This window comes from Podarcis erhardii (genome assembly GCF_964252035.2).
Source record: "Podarcis erhardii genome assembly, chromosome: 6".
Lineage (NCBI taxonomy): Eukaryota > Metazoa > Chordata > Lepidosauria > Squamata > Lacertidae > Podarcis > Podarcis erhardii.
Window position 1 is genome coordinate 62103633 of NC_138510.1, and position 20852 is coordinate 62124484.

Consider the following 20852-nt stretch of genomic DNA (forward strand, 5'->3'; position numbering starts at 1 on the left):
CTACAACCCTACGAAGACCTAAGTGTTAAACTGTACGTGAAAGAAACACAGAGATAATCAGCTACACAGACAGGGAAGAAAATAAATGGGACAAACTTTTAAACTGAGTACAAACTGATGTGGGCAGGTAATGTGCTGTATTTGGTTGTGTTTTTTTTCAAATCCTCATCTTCACTAAAAGAGGAAAAGATATTTCTAATTATAGACTGGCTGCCCCTCCCAGCACACCGTCATCCTTCACAAAATAAAGTATAAATTATCATCATGCATCACGGTGATTGTGGGGCAACTGTATTTCTTATTTCTCCATCAATTTGAATCAATTCCTGCCAAGAAAACCATATATAGGGTGCCTTATTTTACAACAAAATATGGTAGGTGAAGAATGATAGGCTAAGAGCAGTAGAGGCTTGCTCAGCTTCTTACCTGACCTCCCAACACTGCCATTCCTGCAGCGTACTGGGAAGACAAAGGCAAGGGGTGAGGAGGCAGCAAGGCTGGTGGAGTGCAAACGCACCAGCAGAGCCAATCCAGAGCTCCTGCTAGTGTATTTGTATCATGCCAAGCTCTCCCCTTCATGCTCCTGATATGCCAGACCAATGGCAGTGACAGGAGGTCATGTAAGCAATGCAGCCCCTCCCACCACTGCTGGCTGAGAGATTCTCCAAGGGCACTCAGTACTTTATACACTACAATGCACATGTTCTCATGACATTGTACAGACTTCTCTGATCTGATCTGGTACCCTCCAGATGTTTTCAACTACAACTTCCATTACCCCACCCTCACCAGCCAGTATGGCATTGGCCACTGGTGGAAATTGTAGGTCAAAACATCTGGAGAGGACACAGTATATAAAATAGTTCAGCACAGGCCACTGGGTGATACATGACTAAATATGGGCCAGCCATATTCCAAGGCAAATGCACACATTAAATTTCTGATTTGCTTATAGGGAAAGAGAGTATGACTCAAAAAGGCTAGAACAATCTGTGGGGGAAAAGTACTAGGAACCAAGGTGATTAGAGCAATAATGTTAAAACAATAAGAGTTAAAACAATAATGTTTCTATTTTAGGGGCAGAGTGTTCACAAACGTCCTTATTCAAGTAATGTCTTTCCTTTTATGAAATGGAAGTAAAACTGCCAACACATTCCAGGAACTTCATAATGAGAACTGATGTCAGCAATGGCTACAGGAGCTCATCAGCATCCAGAATCAGGTAAGGCATTCGCATTTTTGTCCCTACACCTCTTCAGTAGACTATTATAGCATGAAGATGTAAACAAACATAAATGTCAAACCCAGAAGCCAACATTAGCCTCGCCATCTGTGCAGTCAGAAATACTGCCTAACACCTGAGTAAACAGGCAAAACATAAATTCTTGGTTATGAAGAGGAACTAGTTTGTGTCAGCTTATTGGCAGATGAAAGACAAACGCATTATTTTAAACTCTGGCGTTTTATGGTGGAGAGGCGGAGAAAGCAAGCTTTGGAAGGTCAACCTATCTCCTTTCTGGCTATAAGGGATTTGTTGGCACCGCCCTCCTGATGAACAGGTTGCCAGTTCCTATTAAGAAAACAATGTTATGACCTTTCCTCAATAAGCCATATCAGGACATGGGATATTGTGCCAGTCAAGCTTTCAAGTGCTTTTTCAAAGGAACATTGGCGAAGGTATCATTATTTTCACTGTAAAAATTGAAAGCCCATATAAAAGCAGAGAAACAGGTCTAACGTGTAACAGGCAACAATGCTCCCAGGCAAGCTATATAAGAAGAAGAAGAAAGTGAAATTGATTCTTTTGAGTTAAATTCTTTTTGTTTCAGTTGCAGGGCCTATTCATACCAACATTTCCTACTACAAGAAAATCTGGTACACGCTCACCTATGTCATTTTACAATCAACAGTGCATCCGCTGTCATACATCAGAAAATCCAGCTCTTAGGATACGACCGAAAATATGCATTTATGAAGGTATGCCAAAAGTTGGCTTTTGAACATCGCAGCAGATGCATACAACCCTACCAGCCTCACCGAGACAGAATACCTCTATTTTAAAATATTTTATTTTGTAGCTACTACACAACCAAAGATCACATGAACATGACCTCAGATAATGAGTTTTGGTCAACAATTTCTTCCTCTTAAGTATTTTTTCTTCTGTTTCAATATTTGACATTAGTCATTCTCTTGTTATGCGACTCCAACCACACCCTATTTTTGTTAACATTCTGTCAATGGACGATGGAGAATAGTTATAGCATCAATAACATCTAACCACTTCTGGTGTTTATTATTATCAGTGAGCACAGCGAATATAATTTATCCCTACCATATATTGTTTCAGATAGTATGTAAGTTTTGACAACGTTATGATTCTTGCTATGGTAAAATAGTTTGTTATTTCTGCAAGTAACATTTTATTTTATACATGTTGCTCTTTATAGGGATATTTCAAACAATTGTTATTTGTTTGGTGCATTAACTTTCTGCAATACTATTAAGTATGCTTTGTGTTTCTGGCTAAACATCTAACTCAACAAAACTTTCAGAAACTACAGGAGACAAGGTGCCACCCTGCCAGCATACAATTGGGAAAACTGGTAAGGCACAACTTTAATCACTCTGCAAGAATACATATACCATAAAGCCTTCTGCAGCTCTATCCATTTGAATCTCATTTGAATGAGGTGGCGCTGTGGGTAAAACCTCAGCGCCTTGGACTTGCCGATCGCATGGTCAGCGGTTCGTATCCCCGCGGTGGGGTGCGCTCCCATCGTTCAGTCCCAGCGCCTGCCAACCTAGCAGTTCGAAAGCACCTCCGGGTGCAAGTAGATAAATAGGGACCGCTTACCAGCGGGAAGGTAAACGGCGTTCCGTGTGCTGTGCTGGCTCGCCAAATACAGCTTGTCACGCTGGCCACGTGACCCGGAAGTGTCTGTGGACAGCGCTGGCTCCCGGCCAATAGAGTGAGATGAGTGCACAACCCTAGAGTCTGGCAAAACTGGCCCGAACGGGCAGGGGTACCTTTACCTTTACCTTTACCCACTCTGTACAGTGGTACCTTGGTTGTCAAACGGCTTGGCTCCTGAATGCCGCAAACCCGGAAGTAAGTGTTCCGGTTTGCGAACTTTTTTGGAAGCTGAACATCCAACGCGGCTTCCAATTGAGAGCAGGAAGCTCCTGCAGCCAATCGGAAGCTGCGCCTTGGTTTTCGAACGGTTCCAGGAGTCGAACGGACTCCCGGAACAGATTAAATTTGACAACCAAGGTACCACTGTACTGCAAAGAGCCGGGCAAAAATGCATTTAAATTGTAAGTTTAAACACAATTTAGCCTAGACATGAGAATAAGCTGCCTTGAAAACTTAGTTCTCCTTTCTTGAAAAGCCTGTTTTAAATGTCAAAGTATTTCTATATAACATCCCTAGGGAGAAACTGGAGTAGTTGGAACTCCTTCAAGTTATCTTCGTTGTACTGTTGCATTTATGAATGCAACAGTAAAATCAACTAGTCAAGGTAGTCACCACAAGGTAAACAAGCTGTGCAAGAATTACAAAATAGAGAAGCAACGGCCATTAAGTTTGGAAATCTGCTAAGCTCCTAAGGCTGAAATCCTACACTTGCTTACCTGAGAGCAAGTCTTAACACACTAAATAGGATTTATTTCAGAGGAGACATGCATAGGGTTGAAGAGGGACACCTATCAGCTATAACTATAACAGCCTAGCACTGGAGGTCATGCTGACAGCCAAGATCATGTTGAACTTTAACTGACAACTGATTCCAACTTATTTCCCCCACACCAGCGGTCACCAGCGGTCACCAGCGGATGGCGTGGTGTGGCAGAGCTGTGGAGCCACCCCACCAACACCAGTCACTAAAGCTTATGTGAATGTGGCCAGGGGAGCAACGACATCAGGGCTGTGCAGGCACACCAGATTGGCTGTGTGTGTTTTTCTACAGCTTATTAAAATAACTGGGAAAGGGCTTCAGCAGCAGCACCAGAACAAAGAGCCACTCATCATGACTACCTTCGGCATATTCCAGTAATTGCAATAAACATTCTGCCTTCTTCAGCGGTTCACACCTCTTATGAGGGAACTGCCATCCTAAAGATATACATATATTATATCTATATAAATGTGCACACAGCCCTTAACTAAAGTAAGATACCAGCTTGATAGATTGAGTTTATATAAACTATTATCCTTCACCCGGCTCCGTTGGGAAGCATGCACAGGTAGAGTTAAGGTTGTCAGTGCTTGCATTATAAAACCCTGTCTCAAATGTTTATAACTGGACTGTTACAAGGACGCTCAAGCGTTTTGTCTTTAAGGCTCTGTTATTCTTCACTGTTATGTCCCCTTACTAGCTCGGAAATAAAATTCTGCTTCCTATCGACTTTGCCCTTCCCTAGATGTCAAACACAGTATTTTGCAGTATTTTAGTGCTTCCTTCAGCCAGCCAACACTTGTTTCCATTTGCTCTCCTACCTGCACCTCTGCCATATCATCTGCTACAACATGAGCAATGTGTTAGCTAAGCATGTCTATCTGTTATTCCATCCATACAACACTGTTGTATTTCCTAGTGCCGTTTCATTTTTAAAGTGTCTTGGGATTTGATGCACAAGCTATTTTGTCAAGGTGGAACCAAATGTGCTGCAAGTGAATCAAAAGAACAGGTCTAAGAGCCTTTTGTTCTGTGAGCATCTCAAATGCTCCAACCTGCATTCTATTTTCAGTGGCTTTTATTCTGTGTGATCATTACTAACACATTGTAGCAATAAGGGGCATTCACAAAATACTGGAATCTGTGCCAAAAAATATCGAGGGGGAAAAAATTCATTTTAAACCAAGCTTTTTCAAAAAATAAAATATTTATTTTTAAAAAACAATTTGTCTTTACTTTTTTAACCTTATGCACAACTGAGATTTAAATCAAACTGAGTGTTTTCTTAAAGTATGTTTTAACTGCCCTGCAGCTTTCCAAGTTTCCAAATTACTATTACAAAAGTCCTATATGGTGACACCTACGGTGAGTTATCTTTGATGGAATTTGCACATATCACAAAATCTCCAATATCTAATAATAGACTCTTACTGAAAATGCAAGTATCGTCAAACAGTATGTATGAACATAAGGAACTACCCTATACGGCAGGGGTCAGCAACCTTTTTCAGCCGTGGGCCGGTCCACTGTCCCTCAGACCATGTGGTGGGCCGGACTATATTTGGGGGGAGGGGGAAATGAAAGAATGCCTATGTCCCACAAATAACCCAGAGATGCATTTTAAATAAAAGCACACATTCTACTCATGGAAAAACACGCTGATTCCCGGACCATCCGCGGGCCAGACTGAGAAGGTGATTGGGCCGCATCTGGCCCCTGGGCCTTAGGTTGCCTACCCCTGCTATACGGAATTAAGTCATGCGACTATCTATTCTATTCTAATCCTATGGTGATTGGCAACAGCTCTCTAAAGGTGCCAGGATAAAGTATTTTCTAGTTCTGCAACCAGAAATCCTTTGAATTTGAAATGCCAAGGATTAAACAGCTAAGTGTGCTTTTACCCATACAAGGGACCTGTGCTGACACAGAAAAAGAACAAAAATTGGGAGTGGAAATCTTTCTATTTACCAGTGGCTTTGAAACCCTTGAAATCATGTTTTGTTCTCTATTAAAGAACAATAGCAAACATGCCAGTCAAAGAGAAATAACAACAATGGGTGCTTGACCTACTTGGCTCAATCAGCAAGACAGCATTTGTACTACCAAGCAAAGGAGGGAGGGGGAAAAATCTAAGGCATTAGATGAAGAAGATCAAAGTCTGCTCTACTATATTCAAAGACAGATAAAGTTCTTAAGCAGCGAAGACAGACAGTAAATTTAACCCTACAGCTGCTGGCTACTCATGCATTTACAGGAAGGCAAATCAAATTTCAGGTGTTTACTTAAGTGGCCATGTAGCCAAGGCTTGAAAGACACTTGTGTCTATATTATCTGCATAACATTGATAAATGTAAGATATTCAGCTGCTTCCAAATGGGAAAAGGTGTAGCCTTTGAAGCTCTCCCTGGTAAACTCATAGAAGTTACTGTGAAGAAAGGAAACTGGTAACTTATAAGAACCACACCACAGTGGGGCTGTGGAGATTAACACACAAGAAAAAACGTTAATAACTGCTTTTAATATACAGGAGAATGTTCCTAGGTGTGGTGAGATTTCCTGATGCTTTGGTAAATGATGCTAAGAACACCTTTTACTGCAGGCTTTTTCTAAGAAAACAAAATGACAGCGGGGAATATGGTAAATTTAAGTTGTTGAACATCCATTTTCCCTGCCAGAATTCCTCTAGAATTCTCGCTTTTTAACTGGATTTGTTTTTCTTAAAGGCATAGATTCTCATGTGCTAAATTCCATTTTCCCCAGAGAAATAAGGGCATCTGAGTTTTTCTACTGAGACTCTGGCCTTGCCTGCACTAAAACAGTAGGACTGAGAAACAGGACAAGTATAATTTGTAGCTTTATTTAGTAATTGCTTCATTAAAAAATTACCATAGGCAACATACAGATCAAAATACAGGCAGCGATCATTTTAGGCATGTCCAATTGATGTGTGATTGCTAACACACAGGTCCTTTTGGACATGAAAGAGAGGTTAACGGGGGTGCTTAGACATGCTCCACCAACATGCATGGAGGCAGGAACAGAACCCACGCACAAAATGGTCACTACCTGTTCAGTATATTCAGCATAATAATCTTAAACAACCCAAGCAATGCAACATAAGAAAAAACAAAACACATAAATGAGCCAAAGACCATTACAAAACTAAAAACCGCACAGCCACTATTAACCACAAGGCAATAACGCTAGTAACTTTTCACTTGGGGACTGTTGAAACTCCTCCTCCAGGTCTCCATAAGTATTTCTGGAAGGATGACAACAGTGGACCTAGGCATGTGACAGATCAGGCTTCTCCAACCTGGTGCCCTCCACATTGTTAAAAAACTGCAATTCCCATCTCCCCTGGCCGCTTGCCATGATGGATGGGGTTCAGCTGAATTAAAGTACAGGTTGAGAAGGTCAACATACAGTGTTGAACTTCAATGGAGAGGAAGATCAGGGTTGCATTCCTGCATATCCATGACACACACTAGTTGACTCTAAGTCAGTCACTATCTCACATGATTGAGCCCTTTGGAAGGCAGCATGGAAGAAAAATGTAACCAGTCATCATTCTCTGAACTGCACATTTAGCAGGAGTTTGCCAACCAAACAAGCCATGGAAGTTTGGAATGAGGTCTAGAAGACTGTGTTATCAAAGCACTTTAATTTTTATTCTGAGCAGCCAAGTCATAATTTTGTGCCTTTAGGTTTAACAGCGCTAGTTTCTTGGTAATTTAAAATGGTTGAAGAACTCAGCTGATGAGAAAAGGCTGTCACAATTCCAAAATTCTGAGGCTTTTTTTTTCTTCTGAAAATAAAATGTCAAGCAAGGCACAGAGGGAGACAGCCGCGAAGGGAAAAACCTGTTTTAGGAGCTGGAAGGAAACTTAGTATGAAGAAGAAAAGAAAATATGCCTCCTATTTTTCTCTAGTAGCTCAGGAATAATGAGGATGCTTGCCTAAAGATGAAATTAACCAACCTGCTTTTATGCAATGCACGCACACGCGCGCACACACACACACACACACACACATTGAATATATAACTAACCAGCAAAGATTAAATATGCAGATTGGCTGCATCCTATCTTTCAGCAGTATTCTGAATGGCAATTTTACAGAGATGGCCACCAACAGTGTGTTCATAAGAAGCCTATTTACTTTTAGTGATGCATTTAAACTGGAACTATCTTATACAGATGTGTCTAAGCCGAGTGCAAAAAATATTTTACATCAGTGCTGAAAGATCTAGTCCTGATAAGTGCCTTTGTTATTTAATTAATTCATGACCAATAAAGCAAGGCTTGGATCTCCACAGGTTGTGCTTGATGCAGAAATGCCTAGGGATGCGATTGCTATCTTTCTTGCAGACTTAACTGGGTCTCAAAGTCTCTCTCATTCAGTCAACTGATATTTTCTCTATCAGTATAGGCTGGCGGAGGTGTATGGAAAGGAGAGAGCGGATACTTTTTCTAGACAGTGCCACAAGATGGCAGAATGAATTCTCACCAGCCCTCTTGATAAATCTTGCTCTAATTCTAGTGCCCCATTGGGCAATGGCAAACGTTCAAAGAAATGTCTCAGAAATGAAAGGAAAGAGTAAGAGTCGTTGACCTTTTCATATTTAAATGAAACAAGATTTAACAAATGCACTACCTTTTATTTAATTTCAACATGACTTTTACATTACCTGTCAGGTGATTTGCAGTCTAGCGTATCACTGCATAGTCAGATAATTCATTAGAGTTACTGCCCTGTCATAGATTGCACGAACTGAGCGTGAATACACAACACAATTGCCAATAATTAAAGGTACTCAGCGTGGGGAGGCAACGGGCTGCAATGCATAACCCTTATGCTGCATTGCTGCCACCACGTTCATTGGGAATACTTTTAAGTGGGAGTATTCAAGATGTGAACTACAACCTATAACAGCTTGGGATGAGTTTAACAACACTGTTTTCCATTCTCCTAAATCCTCCTTGGCTCTACCTTAATATTTATTGCTGAATATCTCAACAAGAAATGACAGGGGTACATTAGCTATCTCCTTCTGTTAATTTTGTGAGGAAGTGAGGCAGCAAACCAGCAGTTCTGCCATTCTGGAAACTAGCAACACTCTCTTGAATATGCAGCTATTTTTAATTTTTAAAATACACCTCCAACTCTTCCTCACAGCCAATCCTGTTTAATCTAAAGTTAGTTCAGAACATCTTGAAGAATCAGATGCTTGTTTTTAATCTTTTTAGATTAATAATATCCAAGAATATGTACCTATTGTGAAATTTGTGTAGGGATAATTACACAATCAAAAGTTGTTTCCAATATCTTAAATAATCAGTAATCTTTCATGGCTTTAGTAGAGACTGATGTCATGCATGGGGATTGATAAGGGATTCAGTGTTGTCGCTCACATACTTCCAATTGTGCAAAGCAGCTTTCCCCTTCTTTCCTCTGCAGCTCCCAGTGCATCCTCAAGATTTGCTATAGAGGGCCAGGAAACCCTCTAGAACAGATTTTGGTGCACACTGGGAAAGGTTATGAAAGGGAAGTCTCATTGTGCAAGCAGAACTCCGCTCATGTGATGCTGTATACATCCCTAAGTTTGTATCCACAAAAATATAGCAAAAACACTTAACTATGGAAGGGAAGCATCCAGAATTAAGAGAGAGGAAGTCCAACAGGATTTTACCTGCTACTTCTTCCCACTGCAGTCCCTGCAGCTCTCCAAAATTCCGCTGCAGCAGAATTTTGGCTGCAGCAGCAGGAGGAGGGGAATGCCAGAATACAGGGGAGATGCCTTAGAATCTTAGACTTTGCAGAGTTGGAAGGGACCACAAGGGTCAAGTCCAATGCAGAAATATTTTGCCCAGCCTGGGCCTCAAGCCAATGACCCGGAGATTAAAGACTCGTGCTCTACCGACTGAGCTACCCCAGCTGTCTTGAATATGCAGAAGGAACTCTTGAATGCAACCTTTTATATGTATCTCTTAAAAGAGAGCTTTACCTGGCCAGTTTTGTATTCTGGACGGTATCCAAGTCTGCAGCCAAGCAAATCCCACACCCTACTGCAAGTAGCTGATTCTGGGCACAAATCCATATTGCTCACCCTAGTTATGCTGCTGTTCCCGGGGATGCTACATACACGAAATCTGGCACAAGAACTCACACATCCCAGTCTCCTTTGTGTAATTAATAATACATCCAGGCACATTCGTTTCCTAGACATGCCCACCACCTATGAAGACCAAATTTAGAAACCGGGTACAGATATGCTCCTTTAAGGGACTCAGAAAAGGGCCAAACCTCCTTGCCAGTTCCAAGTATTGCAAAAGGGTATGCCCTCAGGTTTTCTTGGACATGCGCTTCACACTTGAAGACAGATTTGGGTATCCACACATTCAGCATCCATAGCTAAGAGTGCAATCTAGAAACCAGCAAGCATGCTTGCTCTTACATATAGGAAAGCCAGATTAAAGCAGTTTGTGTTCTGCACCAATTCAGCTTTCTTATGAATATAAAAAATTACTTACAGTTGTATGATGGGAAATGCTGCCTCCAATATTAAGGTTCTTGAGAAGCTGCGGTGATCCACCATATTGTCCTGAAATCTGCTTCCGGACTTCAGCTGCCACAGTTCTAGAATGAAAAGGTGATTTTACTCAAATATGATAGGACACTGCTTTTAGTGACAGCATAAAAAAAAAACCAGAGCATCAGGGCTCCACCCATAACACATTGCCATGTGGCCTATGCATGTATTATATTGTATGTATGCAATAATAATAATAATAATAATAATAATAATAATAATAATAATAATATATTTGTACCCCGCCCATCTGGCTGGGTTTCCCCAGCCACTCTGGGCGGCTTCCAACAAAGATTAAAAATACATTAAAATGTCACACATTAAAAACAGGACTGCCTTCAGATGTCTTCTAAATGTCAGGTAGGTGTTATTTCTTTCACATTTGATGGGAGGACGTTCCACAGGGTGGTTGCCACCACCGAGAAGGCCCTCTGCCTGGTTCCCTGTAGCTTTGCTTCTCGCAGTGAGGGAACACCAGAAGGCCCTAGGCACTGGACCTCAGTGTCCGGGCAGAACAATGTGGGTGGAGACGCTCCTTCAGGTATACTGGGCCAAGGCCATTTAGGGCTTTACAGGTCAACACCAAGACTTTGAATTGTGCTCAAAAACATACTGGGAGCCAATGTAGGTCTGTAGGTATGCAAGTCAAATTCCATTATTTATTTATTTTGTTAATTATTCTTTACAAGTTTTAGATTGTCAACTGAACTACATGAACCTGTATCAGCCCCCAGCAGTTCAGTTTATACCAAGAAGATAATATGGAAGAAATTAGTGATGGAAAACAGATGGGGAACAGAGAGAAGAAATTTTCTGCTGTATTTATTTAAATTTATCAGGATCTTGCTTCATATTAAATGACAGTGCAGCCAGTTTTTCTTTGGTTTAGTTTGTATTTGTTTTAAAACAATCAGAGTAGCAACTGGAGAGCCCAGCCCGTTCTTGACCTATAGACCTTCCCACTTCTGAAGCTTCCAAGGAGTAGCAAGCGATATCCTAACTCCCTTTTCCTGATGGCAGGGCTTTGGAAAGAGTTGGAACGCCTGTCACATCTGTTCATGGTGGCTGGAAGGCAGGATGAGCCCTGATCCCCAATGCTATTAAAATGGTACAAGACTGGCTTAACTCTACTGCGTCTCTCAAAATGCCCCCTTTTCAGGGCTTTCCATTGGCTCCCACACTCACAATTAGTGGACAACAGAAGGCCAGCTAAGAGAGCTGGGATGAGGGACAGCTCTGCCTAATCCAAACCTCCTCCCAAACTGACGTGGCGGAGGTGGGGTGGATTGTTCTTTACGCATTTTCACTTTACCTCATGATTCAGAAAGTAATTTACTTCTGAATGCTAAAGTATTACCTTTCATTAATAACAAGAAGGCAAGGATTACCCTCTTGTTCATGAAATAAATATATGCACTGCAAACTTGTAAATAACTTATACAGATCTTCTTCTATAGTTTGACCCAAAGCCCTCACTCAGAAAATGTCTGACTACGCAAAGCCCTATGCAGAAACAAGACTAGGCATAAGACCTACGAAGGATTAGTCACCAAGTGACACGGGTCCATAAATTCTTGCACTGCCTCTCCAAACCATCGCGGCTTTAAATCTTAATAATCAGCATACAGACTGCCAGAGTTTGATAGCCTCTTCAGAGTCCATCAGATGTTTGAGAGGAGGCTTTAAAAGCCTTTAAAGCATGAAATTGACAACACCTTCATCACGGGGATCATCAAAGATTCCAGCAATGTAAAAGAAATGCTAGGCCAGCAATGGAGGTAATTGTTTGCCAGAAAGAGAATAGACATGAGTGAGTACAGGAGATAAACTGTTAAGAGTAAGAAGTATGTTCATAACACAAGAACTCATGGTTATCCATTGAAATTGGCAGGAGATGCAGGACTGACAAACAGGAGCAATATTTCCTTAAAAGCATATTTAAATGTGTAAAATTCATTGCTACCGGATGTCCCTAAAGCTCATAAACTCAGATGGGTTTAAAATAGGATTTGACAAATCCCTGACTGTGCAGATGGTGGCTGACTGGAGTTAGAGTTCAACATCTGGAGGGCCATAGGTCCCCCATCACTGGTTGTTGTGTGGATACTGACTGCATGAGAAGCACTCTGAACACTTGAAAGAGCTATACAGGAGTTCAGCGTTGTTATTATTATGGACCTATCGGTGGCTATTTCCCCACAGTAACCAAGGAGAACTTCCAAGTTTCAAAGATGGGGTACAGACACAAGAGCAGGGCAGACTGTTGTCTTCACACCCTATATGCGAACTTCCTGGAGACATCTGATCTGTGGGAAAACAGGATTATGACTAAGATGGGACACAAGGGATCTTCTTGTGTTCTTTATTGCTGTGTCCTCATAGGGAGGGCAGATGTTTCCTTAGCCCCCTGAATAGAACTGTCTGCAACAGCATCGTATTTAGTAACTATAAGGAGTAGATTTTGGTTCATCCAACTCTCACTATCATTTGTTAGATCTTGTTCACAGGCAGACCTCCTTTTCTTTCATAGAGCCTGGCTGTAAACTGCGTAAACTGAAATTCCATGTATTTCAGCAGTGAAGAAAGGTGGTGGCAAATTCTTCCTTTAGGTAAGATGGAGAAACTGCAGCCTCCAGGTGTTGAACTACAATGCCCAACAGCCCCAGCCAGCATCACCAATGGTCAGAGATAATGGAAGTTGTGGTCCAACAACATCTAGAGGGCTGTTGGTTCCCCATTCCTGCTCATATACTTAACTAGGCTTCAGACCCACCAACAAAAAGAGAGCTCACTAGCTATGCATTTGGTTGAGACCTCCTCTCATTTTTGCAGTTCAAGGAAGTCAGCAAAATAAGTGGCTTCTTCTCTCATTTTGCATTATGTCATGCCCCTCACAGCAGCCATTTCATGGTTGGGCCACAACCAACCCCCATCCCAGCAGCAGCTGTTTTGTGACTGGTATCCTTAGCACTCTCACAAAATTCAAAATGTGCCCACTGGCCCAAAAAGGTGGGCAACCCCTGAATGAGTTAACTTTACAGTCATAAGAAGAGATGATTTGCCTTTAAAGCACTTTGAGTCTATTAATGGAACATGTGTAACCTTTTCTTGTGGGATGCATATATTCATTTCTAGGAATTCACTGGCAGCAGGGGAAAAAATAAAGCCTCTGGAATTTGTCTACAAATTGTTACCAGGATGCAACCACAATCCTCCACCAAGAGAAAACGTAGCATCTAATATTATAAATGGGACGCGGGTGGCGCTGTGGGTAAAACCTCAGTGCCTAGGACTTGCCGATCGTATGGTCGGCGGTTCAAATCCCCGCGGCGGGGTGAGCTCCCGTCGTTCGGTCCCAGCTCCTGCCCACCTAGCAGTTCGAAAGCACTCTTAAGTGCAAGTAGATAAATAGGTACCGTTTTATAGCGGGAAGGTAAATGGCGTTTCCGTGTGCTGCGCTGGTGCTGGCTCGCCAGCTGCAGCTTCGTCATGCTGGCCACGTGACCCGGAAGTGTCTTCGGACGGCACCGGCTCACGGCCTCTAGAGCGAGAAGAGCACGCAACCCTAGAGTTGGACACGACTGGCCCGTACGGGCAGGGGTACCTTTACCATTAATATTATCAAAGGATGGAACTGTTTATGTTACCAAAGGATATGGAATTAGTTTTCAAAGACTGTCACAAAGGAGAAAAATAATTAACCAAATATTCTACCACATTTGTGATTCAATGAGATCATTATATGCAGAGAGGGGTATTTTTTTCTGAAACAAAGGTTCATTGACAGTATATGAAAAGTCCAGACCAAAAAATACCAAATGTAAATTTTGGAAACTGCTTTTGTGTAGACTTTCAGTGTTTTTAAAAATGAAAGGTGTTTTAAAAAAAGACACCCCTACTGTCCTTATATGCACAATTCAAGTATGTGCACTATGTTTAGAATTATGATTACAGTGGTACCTTGGTTCTCAAACACCTTGGTACTCAAACAACTTGGAACCCAAACACTGCAAACCCAGAAGTAAGTGTTCCTGTTCGTGAACATTTTTTCAAAAGCCGAATGTGCTCAGTTTTGAATGTTACGCTGAGGTCTGTTTTTTTTTTGCTATTTATTTTGTGCTTTTGAGGGGGGCGGGTTTTCTTGCAGGTTGTTTTGTTTTGTGACTGTGTGGAACCCAGTTCAGCTACTGATTGATTATATGACTGTAGTACATTATTGTTTTCATTTTATAAATCAGTGGTCTCATTAGATAGTAAAATTCATGTTAAATTGGTGTTTTAGGGGTTGTTTTTAAAAGTTTGGAACGGATTAATCCATTTTGCATTACTTTCTATGGGAAAGCGCAGCTTGGTTTTGGAACACTTCAGTTTTGGAATGGACTTCCGGAACAGATTAAGTTTGGGAACCAAGATACCGCTGTATATTGTTTTTCAGGGACAGCCAACAGTGCCCTCCACATGTTACAGACTACACTCCTCATCATTCCTATTCTATAGCACCCAACTATAAGCTGTTTCTTGTGAAAAGCTCTGACAATGTCGGCCCAATCTGCACCAGCAATATTTTTGCCAAAATACCTTCCACCATTCCTCAGTTTTGCTCAAAGTCGCCCCAAAGAGCCAACAGTGGAGTCTGTAACCTCTGAGCAACTGAGCCAAAGACCCGTAAGACCTTTGGATTTCTGACCTAGTGTTTTCCAAATTACATTTTCCCATATATCCGCAGGCACAGATGTGGCTTTCACAAGTATGACCAAGTTTTTAAAAAGTTATGTGAAAAGTAGCTCTTAAGAAGTAAAAAAGAAATGTAATAAAGCACTCTTTTTGGTAACATCAGCTGAGCAAGCGGCCAAAAAGAAAAGCAATTCAGGCTTTGCACCGAGCCAACATATAACCAGTTGCAGACTGCAGTGAAACCTTACCACTGCTAAAAATCATTGTGAATTTTGCTACTTTCCATAATAACCAAGAAACACAATGTGACAGAAAGGCTTTGCATTTTGAACTGTTGTTCAAACCCATTAAAACTGGATTCTGGTAAGAATCTAATTTTACTACTGAGAATATCTAAGTATTTTGTGGAATGGTTTAATTGTACAACATGAGCAGCTGTTCACAGCGTGAAGAAAACCAGAGGCTATAGATGGCTTGCATGGGGCCTAAGACTTAAAATTTCAACTTCTGAGATATCAATATTTCAAGAAAAATGAAAACTTTTCATGGCTTCTAAATGATTGTTTTTAAAACAAACAAACAAAAAAAAACTTGAATAAACAGTTTTCACCAGGAGTTTCAAAGATGTTTTAAGGCACCATATTTAAGAGGGGGATTCAGTGTTGGGACAGAAATCCGTACGTTGTAGGAATCAGGCTTTTAGCGTAGCACCCTCCTATTAGGGCCTACTGAAAACCTTTCTTTTTCAGCAAGCCTTCTATAAAGTTCTTATCCCAGTCTGCATCTGAATTGGATTTGAAAATGCTTTATACAGTATATGTCTTTCCTACGTATTGATGTATTTTAATTATTAAACACTTCAGGGTGTTTTCATGGGAAGCAATTCATAAATAAAAAAAATGCATGAAAATAAATTCCAAAATTGGTTGTAAAGCCTTCTCCCTGCGGATGCATACCACTTCTTATGGATATACCTGAATACAGTGGTACCTCGGGTTAAGTACTTAATTCATTCCGGAGGTCCGTACTTAACCTGAAACTGTTCTTAACCTGAAGCACCACTTTAGCTAATGGGGCCTCCTGCTGCTGCCGCGCCGCTGGAGCACAATTTCTGTTCTCATCCTGAAGCAAAGTTCTTAACCTGAAGCACTATTTCTGGGTTAGTGGAGTCTGTAACCTGAAGCGTATGTAACCTGAGGTACCACTGTATATTTCTCTTATTGCTGCTGTTGCAAAGAAAATAAGGAATACACAGGGATCAAATACAGACAGTTCATCACTTCTGGTCTCTTCCAGCATTTTCCATTTCCCTATAAACCAAGTTAAGGACGAGAAAGGTTGACACTCTTCTTCTCCCCCCCCCCCCCCATTTTTCCTTTGGAGTGGTCCTCTGCCATGAATAGATTCAGTCACTGCTGCCAGAGCTTGCCATTCACAAGGGGTGAAAGTAACATTCTTCTGGCTCCTGCCTTCTGAATAGCTACAATTGAACCGGCCAATGTCAATCTGATGCAGCCACTACTTAAGAGAAGTAGTCAAGAGCTTTAGCAAGAGCACTTGATCAATCACTCAGTGTTCTAATAAGCAAAACAGATTCTTTTCGTTCCCCTGGTGAGGGGTGAAAGAAAGTTGCATCACTGCAAACATACTAATTGATTTCAATGGGACTTTCTCTTCGGTATGCATGCTTAGAATTGCCAGCTGTGATCCCCAGATTCTCAGACACAGTTATTTCTAGTTGTTGGGGAAGGTGAGGAAGAGAGACTAATAATAATAAGTTGCTTGGGAGCCTAAGTGGAAATCTATTTGATTTCAAATGGAACTCACTTGCTCCTATGGCACAATCAGCTCCCATGGCAAAATGCACCAGGAAGGAAGGTTTTCTTAATTGCATCCTGCCCCCAATCCTTTATCACTATCTCTCTCTAATAGGGAACTCAGCTGGGGAGTGTTGTAGCCCAAACAAAGACCATGAGAAACAAGAGATAGATTAAAAAAAATATGCTCGGGGGAACCTAACAGTCTGCAGGAATACAAAAATATTTGGTAAACGAAAGTAAGTCGGGGGGGGGGGAATTGGGACAACATTCCCCCCCCCCAAAAAAAGCAGCCCAAAGAGAAATGAGCAAGCTCAGTAGCCACAGAATATATGAGGAAGGGGTGGAATAGATGTTTTGGAAGAGGGCATGGTGAACTGGAAGAAGTAGAATTTACTCTGCAACATTTTGTTACTGGTCCTAAATGTAACAGGCATCCCCAAACTCAGCCCTCCAGCTGTTCTGTGACTACAATTCCCACCATCCCTGACCACTGGCCCTGTTAGCTAGGGATGGTGGGAGTTGTAGTCCCAAAACAGCTGGAGGGCCGAGTTTGGGGGTGCCTGAATAATATCTAGCAAGGTGGGGAAAGCTAAGGGAGCAGTGAAAAATATCATAACCCTTTAATCTGGAATTATTACTACTTCCTTGGTCATGAACTGAAAGCCAGTAATGTAGATTAGCATCACCTACCCAAACATACATGCATGTAGGGAGGACTATTATCCTTAAAATCTCCCCATTACTCAATTTACAGCTGTAATCTAGGCCACATGCGCTCTATTCATTTAACACAGGGAACTCTGAGAATTGTACCTCTGTAAAAGGAAGAAGGGTCTCCGCTAAGGGTTCTGAGAATTGTTCAAAGTACAATTCCCAGGAGAAGCCAGGACTGTTAAAGTGGTATGATGCCGCTTTTAAATGTGGCCTAAAACACACTTAGTAGAGAGAAAGGGATTCACCTCTGAGTAAACATGCAAAGGAATGCACTGTAAATGTGTGCCAGTAGTTCAAAGAAGCACAGATGGAACAGCCCTAAAGTTACTGAGGCAGCACTGTGTATAGGTAGAGTAGTGAACTTCAGCATACAGAATATGGCAGTGGCTCCTCTACTCCATATACAGTGGTACCTCGGGTTAAGTACTTAATTTGTTCCGGAGGTCCATACTTAACCTGAAACTGTTCTTAATCTGAAGCACCACTTTAGCTAATGGGGCCTCCTGCTGCTGCCGCACCGCCAGAGCCCGATTTCTGTTCTTATCCTGAAGCAAAGTTCTTAACCTGAAGCACTATTTCTAGGTTAGCGGAGTGTGTAACCTGAAGCGTATGTAACCCGAGGTACCACTGTAAATCCCCACCCCAATATACTGCTCATTGCAACACTTTCCTTGGACTAATCTAACTTGCAAACTGGACTTCACTAAGTATAACTAAGATGGTAGCAACAGACACCTCAGATATATAGAAAGTATGTCCTCATAAAAGAGAAAGTGAAGAATATACAAACTCTTAACCATCTTGCAGGGAAGCTAGCAGGAAATCAAGACCTTGACACATTTATAGTCCTTCCAGTTGCTGTGAAGAAAGAACTTAAGGAAAGGGAAACTACAATTCCGGGGCAGGTTGACAGTTGAAAGACAGCAAAGAATTTCAGAGGGTTTTGCATCCCCTGTACATCAGACCTGAGTTCTGCTCTCCACCTTATTCTGTGGAATGAGAGATGCTTACCATGCTGTATAGCAGACAAGAAAATATCATTGTGTGTTCCGCACATGACCAAGAACCCATCCCAGATTCCCCTTTGTGTATAATGCACACATCACCAGCCCCCTCAGGCACATACATCACAACCTTGAAGGCAAAGCCATGGCGCACCTCACCAGATCACAGCACAGAACCACACTCTGAGAAACACAATTCACAGGCATAAGGACAAGTGGGAGTAAAATACACCAGCCTGCTGCACGAATCCGGAGAACAATGCATGACAAAAGGGGCCTGCAGACGATTCACCGAATGCAAAGATAAAGAGGGGGGGAAAGGACAATGCATGCACGGCAGCTTTTAAGCCAGCGCATAAACGAACGGCATGCTTGGGGTTTGCTCCCGTGCACTTGCAAGCAGCTCACAAAGCACGGCGCAATCACACAATGCAGCCACCTCCCTCCAGAGTATGGCAAAGCCCTGGGACGACCCTCGCACGCTTTTTCTGCCAGATCGAGGAGAAACCCCACCAGGGGCGCCCCGCCCACCCGCCGGGTGCTCGGCAGACAGAAGGTGCCTGCAGATCGGGGTCACGCAGAGAGCGCAACGCCCTTTGCGATAACACGCGAGCGCACAATGCTCCCCGCCCCCGGGCAACGCGGGGCACCCGAGGACCGAGAGGGTGTGACTCCTGGCAGGACCAGGGCCAGCCCGGAGCGCGCAGCAGCAGCACCCGCCCGGCGAGCCCTTCCCCGCCCCAAGCGCACCCCGGCCACCCGCAGGCTGCCCCGGGGAGAGGCGCGCGGAGCCAGGCGGCATCTTAGGCCCCTGGCGCTTCGCCGGCAGAACCCAAGTTGCAGCTCCTCCGGCAGCAAAGCCCGCGGGGCCCGCAGCTTGGGCGCGCCGCCCGCCTTACCTGCTGATCTTCTGCGCGAAGGCGCGGCGCTCGGCCATGGCTGCTCAGGATCGACAAAAGCAAAAGCGCTTCCAGCTTCCCTCGCCGCCGCCGCCGCCGCCGCTGGAGAACAAGTCAAAGGAGCCAGGAATGAGCGCCGTAATGCTCAGGAGCGCCGCGCAGCCACACGGCGTTGCGCGTCCCCGCCCGACGGTGCAAGGCCTCCCTTTCTAAGGGAAAAAAAGGGAGAGTGCGCCTCTCGTCGTGTATATATGGCCCGGCCAAGGCAAACGGGAGGAGGGGTGGTCCCGCTCGCCCCCAAATCTCTCGCGGGCGGGGGAGGGGCTGGGATCCGGGCTCATCCCGCCTCGCGGAGGGGACGAGTCATCGAGGGGAAGGGAGGGCGCGCCTCCGCCCAGCTCCAGGGAAAGAGATGGGGCAAAGGGCGGGGGCAGAGCCGTGATTCCACTTCCCAAAGCTGGCAGCCTCCCTCTTGAATTCCTGGCCGGGCTTTCGGGCTCCTGCTCCGCCCACGAGGAAGACGGAGGGAGGAAGAGATCTAGGTTTGTGGGGTTGTGGGAACCCGCGTCCAAAAGGAACCTGCGGGGGCGTGGAAGGAAGATTGAGGGGGGGATCCCATCATCTCCTCCCCCCCCCCGTAGCCTCCGCCCGTCATTAAAACTGAAATGGTTGGTGCCTGGCGAGTCTTGTGTTATTTTTACTAGTTGCACGCTATCTCAGGTTTGGGGGTTTTAAGGCTGGAAACTTTAAAACAAGCAGGAATACTGAAGTTTCGTTGGTTGGTTTTCGCCACGTTCTAAGCTGCGCCTCTTTTCGGAAGCGGCTTTGGTTTTGTGTCATAAGGGCGAGTGCTGCATAATCATAATATAGAGGGGGAATTACCAAGACGCACACTTCAAAATACCCTTCCCAGTTCCCTCTGCCACTTCCCCTTTCTCCGTAGCTTTGCTATTGACCCCACTTATGACAAACTTCTAGTTATTCCTGACTTTTCCCAAACCACCCACCGCCTCTTCCTTACATGGAATCGTAGAGTTGGAAGGGACCACTAGGGTCATCTAGTCCAACCCGGCCTAGCTCCCTTTCCTCGCCAGACTTTTCATGCTTTTCAAGCTTAGCCTACCATCGCTGAGGACCACGTGAAGTGTTTGGTTACCATTATCCCTTTGCAGCCTCTCTTCAGTGACTGAAGTCTGATACTGTAGAACAGAAAGTGAAAGGGCTCTCTTTATTCCACCGTGGTATTAACTGTCTTCACATCCTTGCTTTCTCCAGAAAGCTGCCCTAGATAACAGAGAAGTTATTGTTGTTAGGGTTATATATTTATATTCCACCTTTCTTCCCTTATGAAGCTCAAGGTGGTGTACATTGGGTTCCCAGGCAATTTCTGGTGCAAGCACTGATCAGACCCAGGCCTGATTGGGGTCATTTTATTTTGGAATTATGTGATTTGATGGGGGGAAACAGCCTTT

General features: G+C 43.4%; 1 protein-coding gene across 13 annotated transcripts in view; it reads right to left on the reverse strand.

Annotated features, from left to right (window-relative positions):
* DOCK7 (dedicator of cytokinesis 7) overlaps positions 1-19621 on the reverse strand; it is a 110941-nt gene extending 91320 nt beyond the window's left edge. For 4 of the 13 annotated variants that reach the window (XM_081867106.1, XM_081867102.1, XM_081867099.1 and 1 more), the window contains exons 1-2: positions 19381-19602; positions 10211-10316 (exon numbers count right to left, since the gene is read on the reverse strand). In XM_081867106.1, coding sequence (XP_081723232.1) covers positions 10211-10316; positions 19381-19418 — 144 coding nt within the window. In that variant the 5' untranslated portion in view covers positions 19419-19602. Of the gene's footprint in view, positions 1-10210; positions 10317-19380 lie in introns of all 13 variants that reach the window. The other 9 variants (XM_081867095.1, XM_081867105.1, XM_081867103.1 and 6 more) reach the window with 5 other exon arrangements.
* Positions 19622-20852: the final 1231 nt, after the last annotated feature.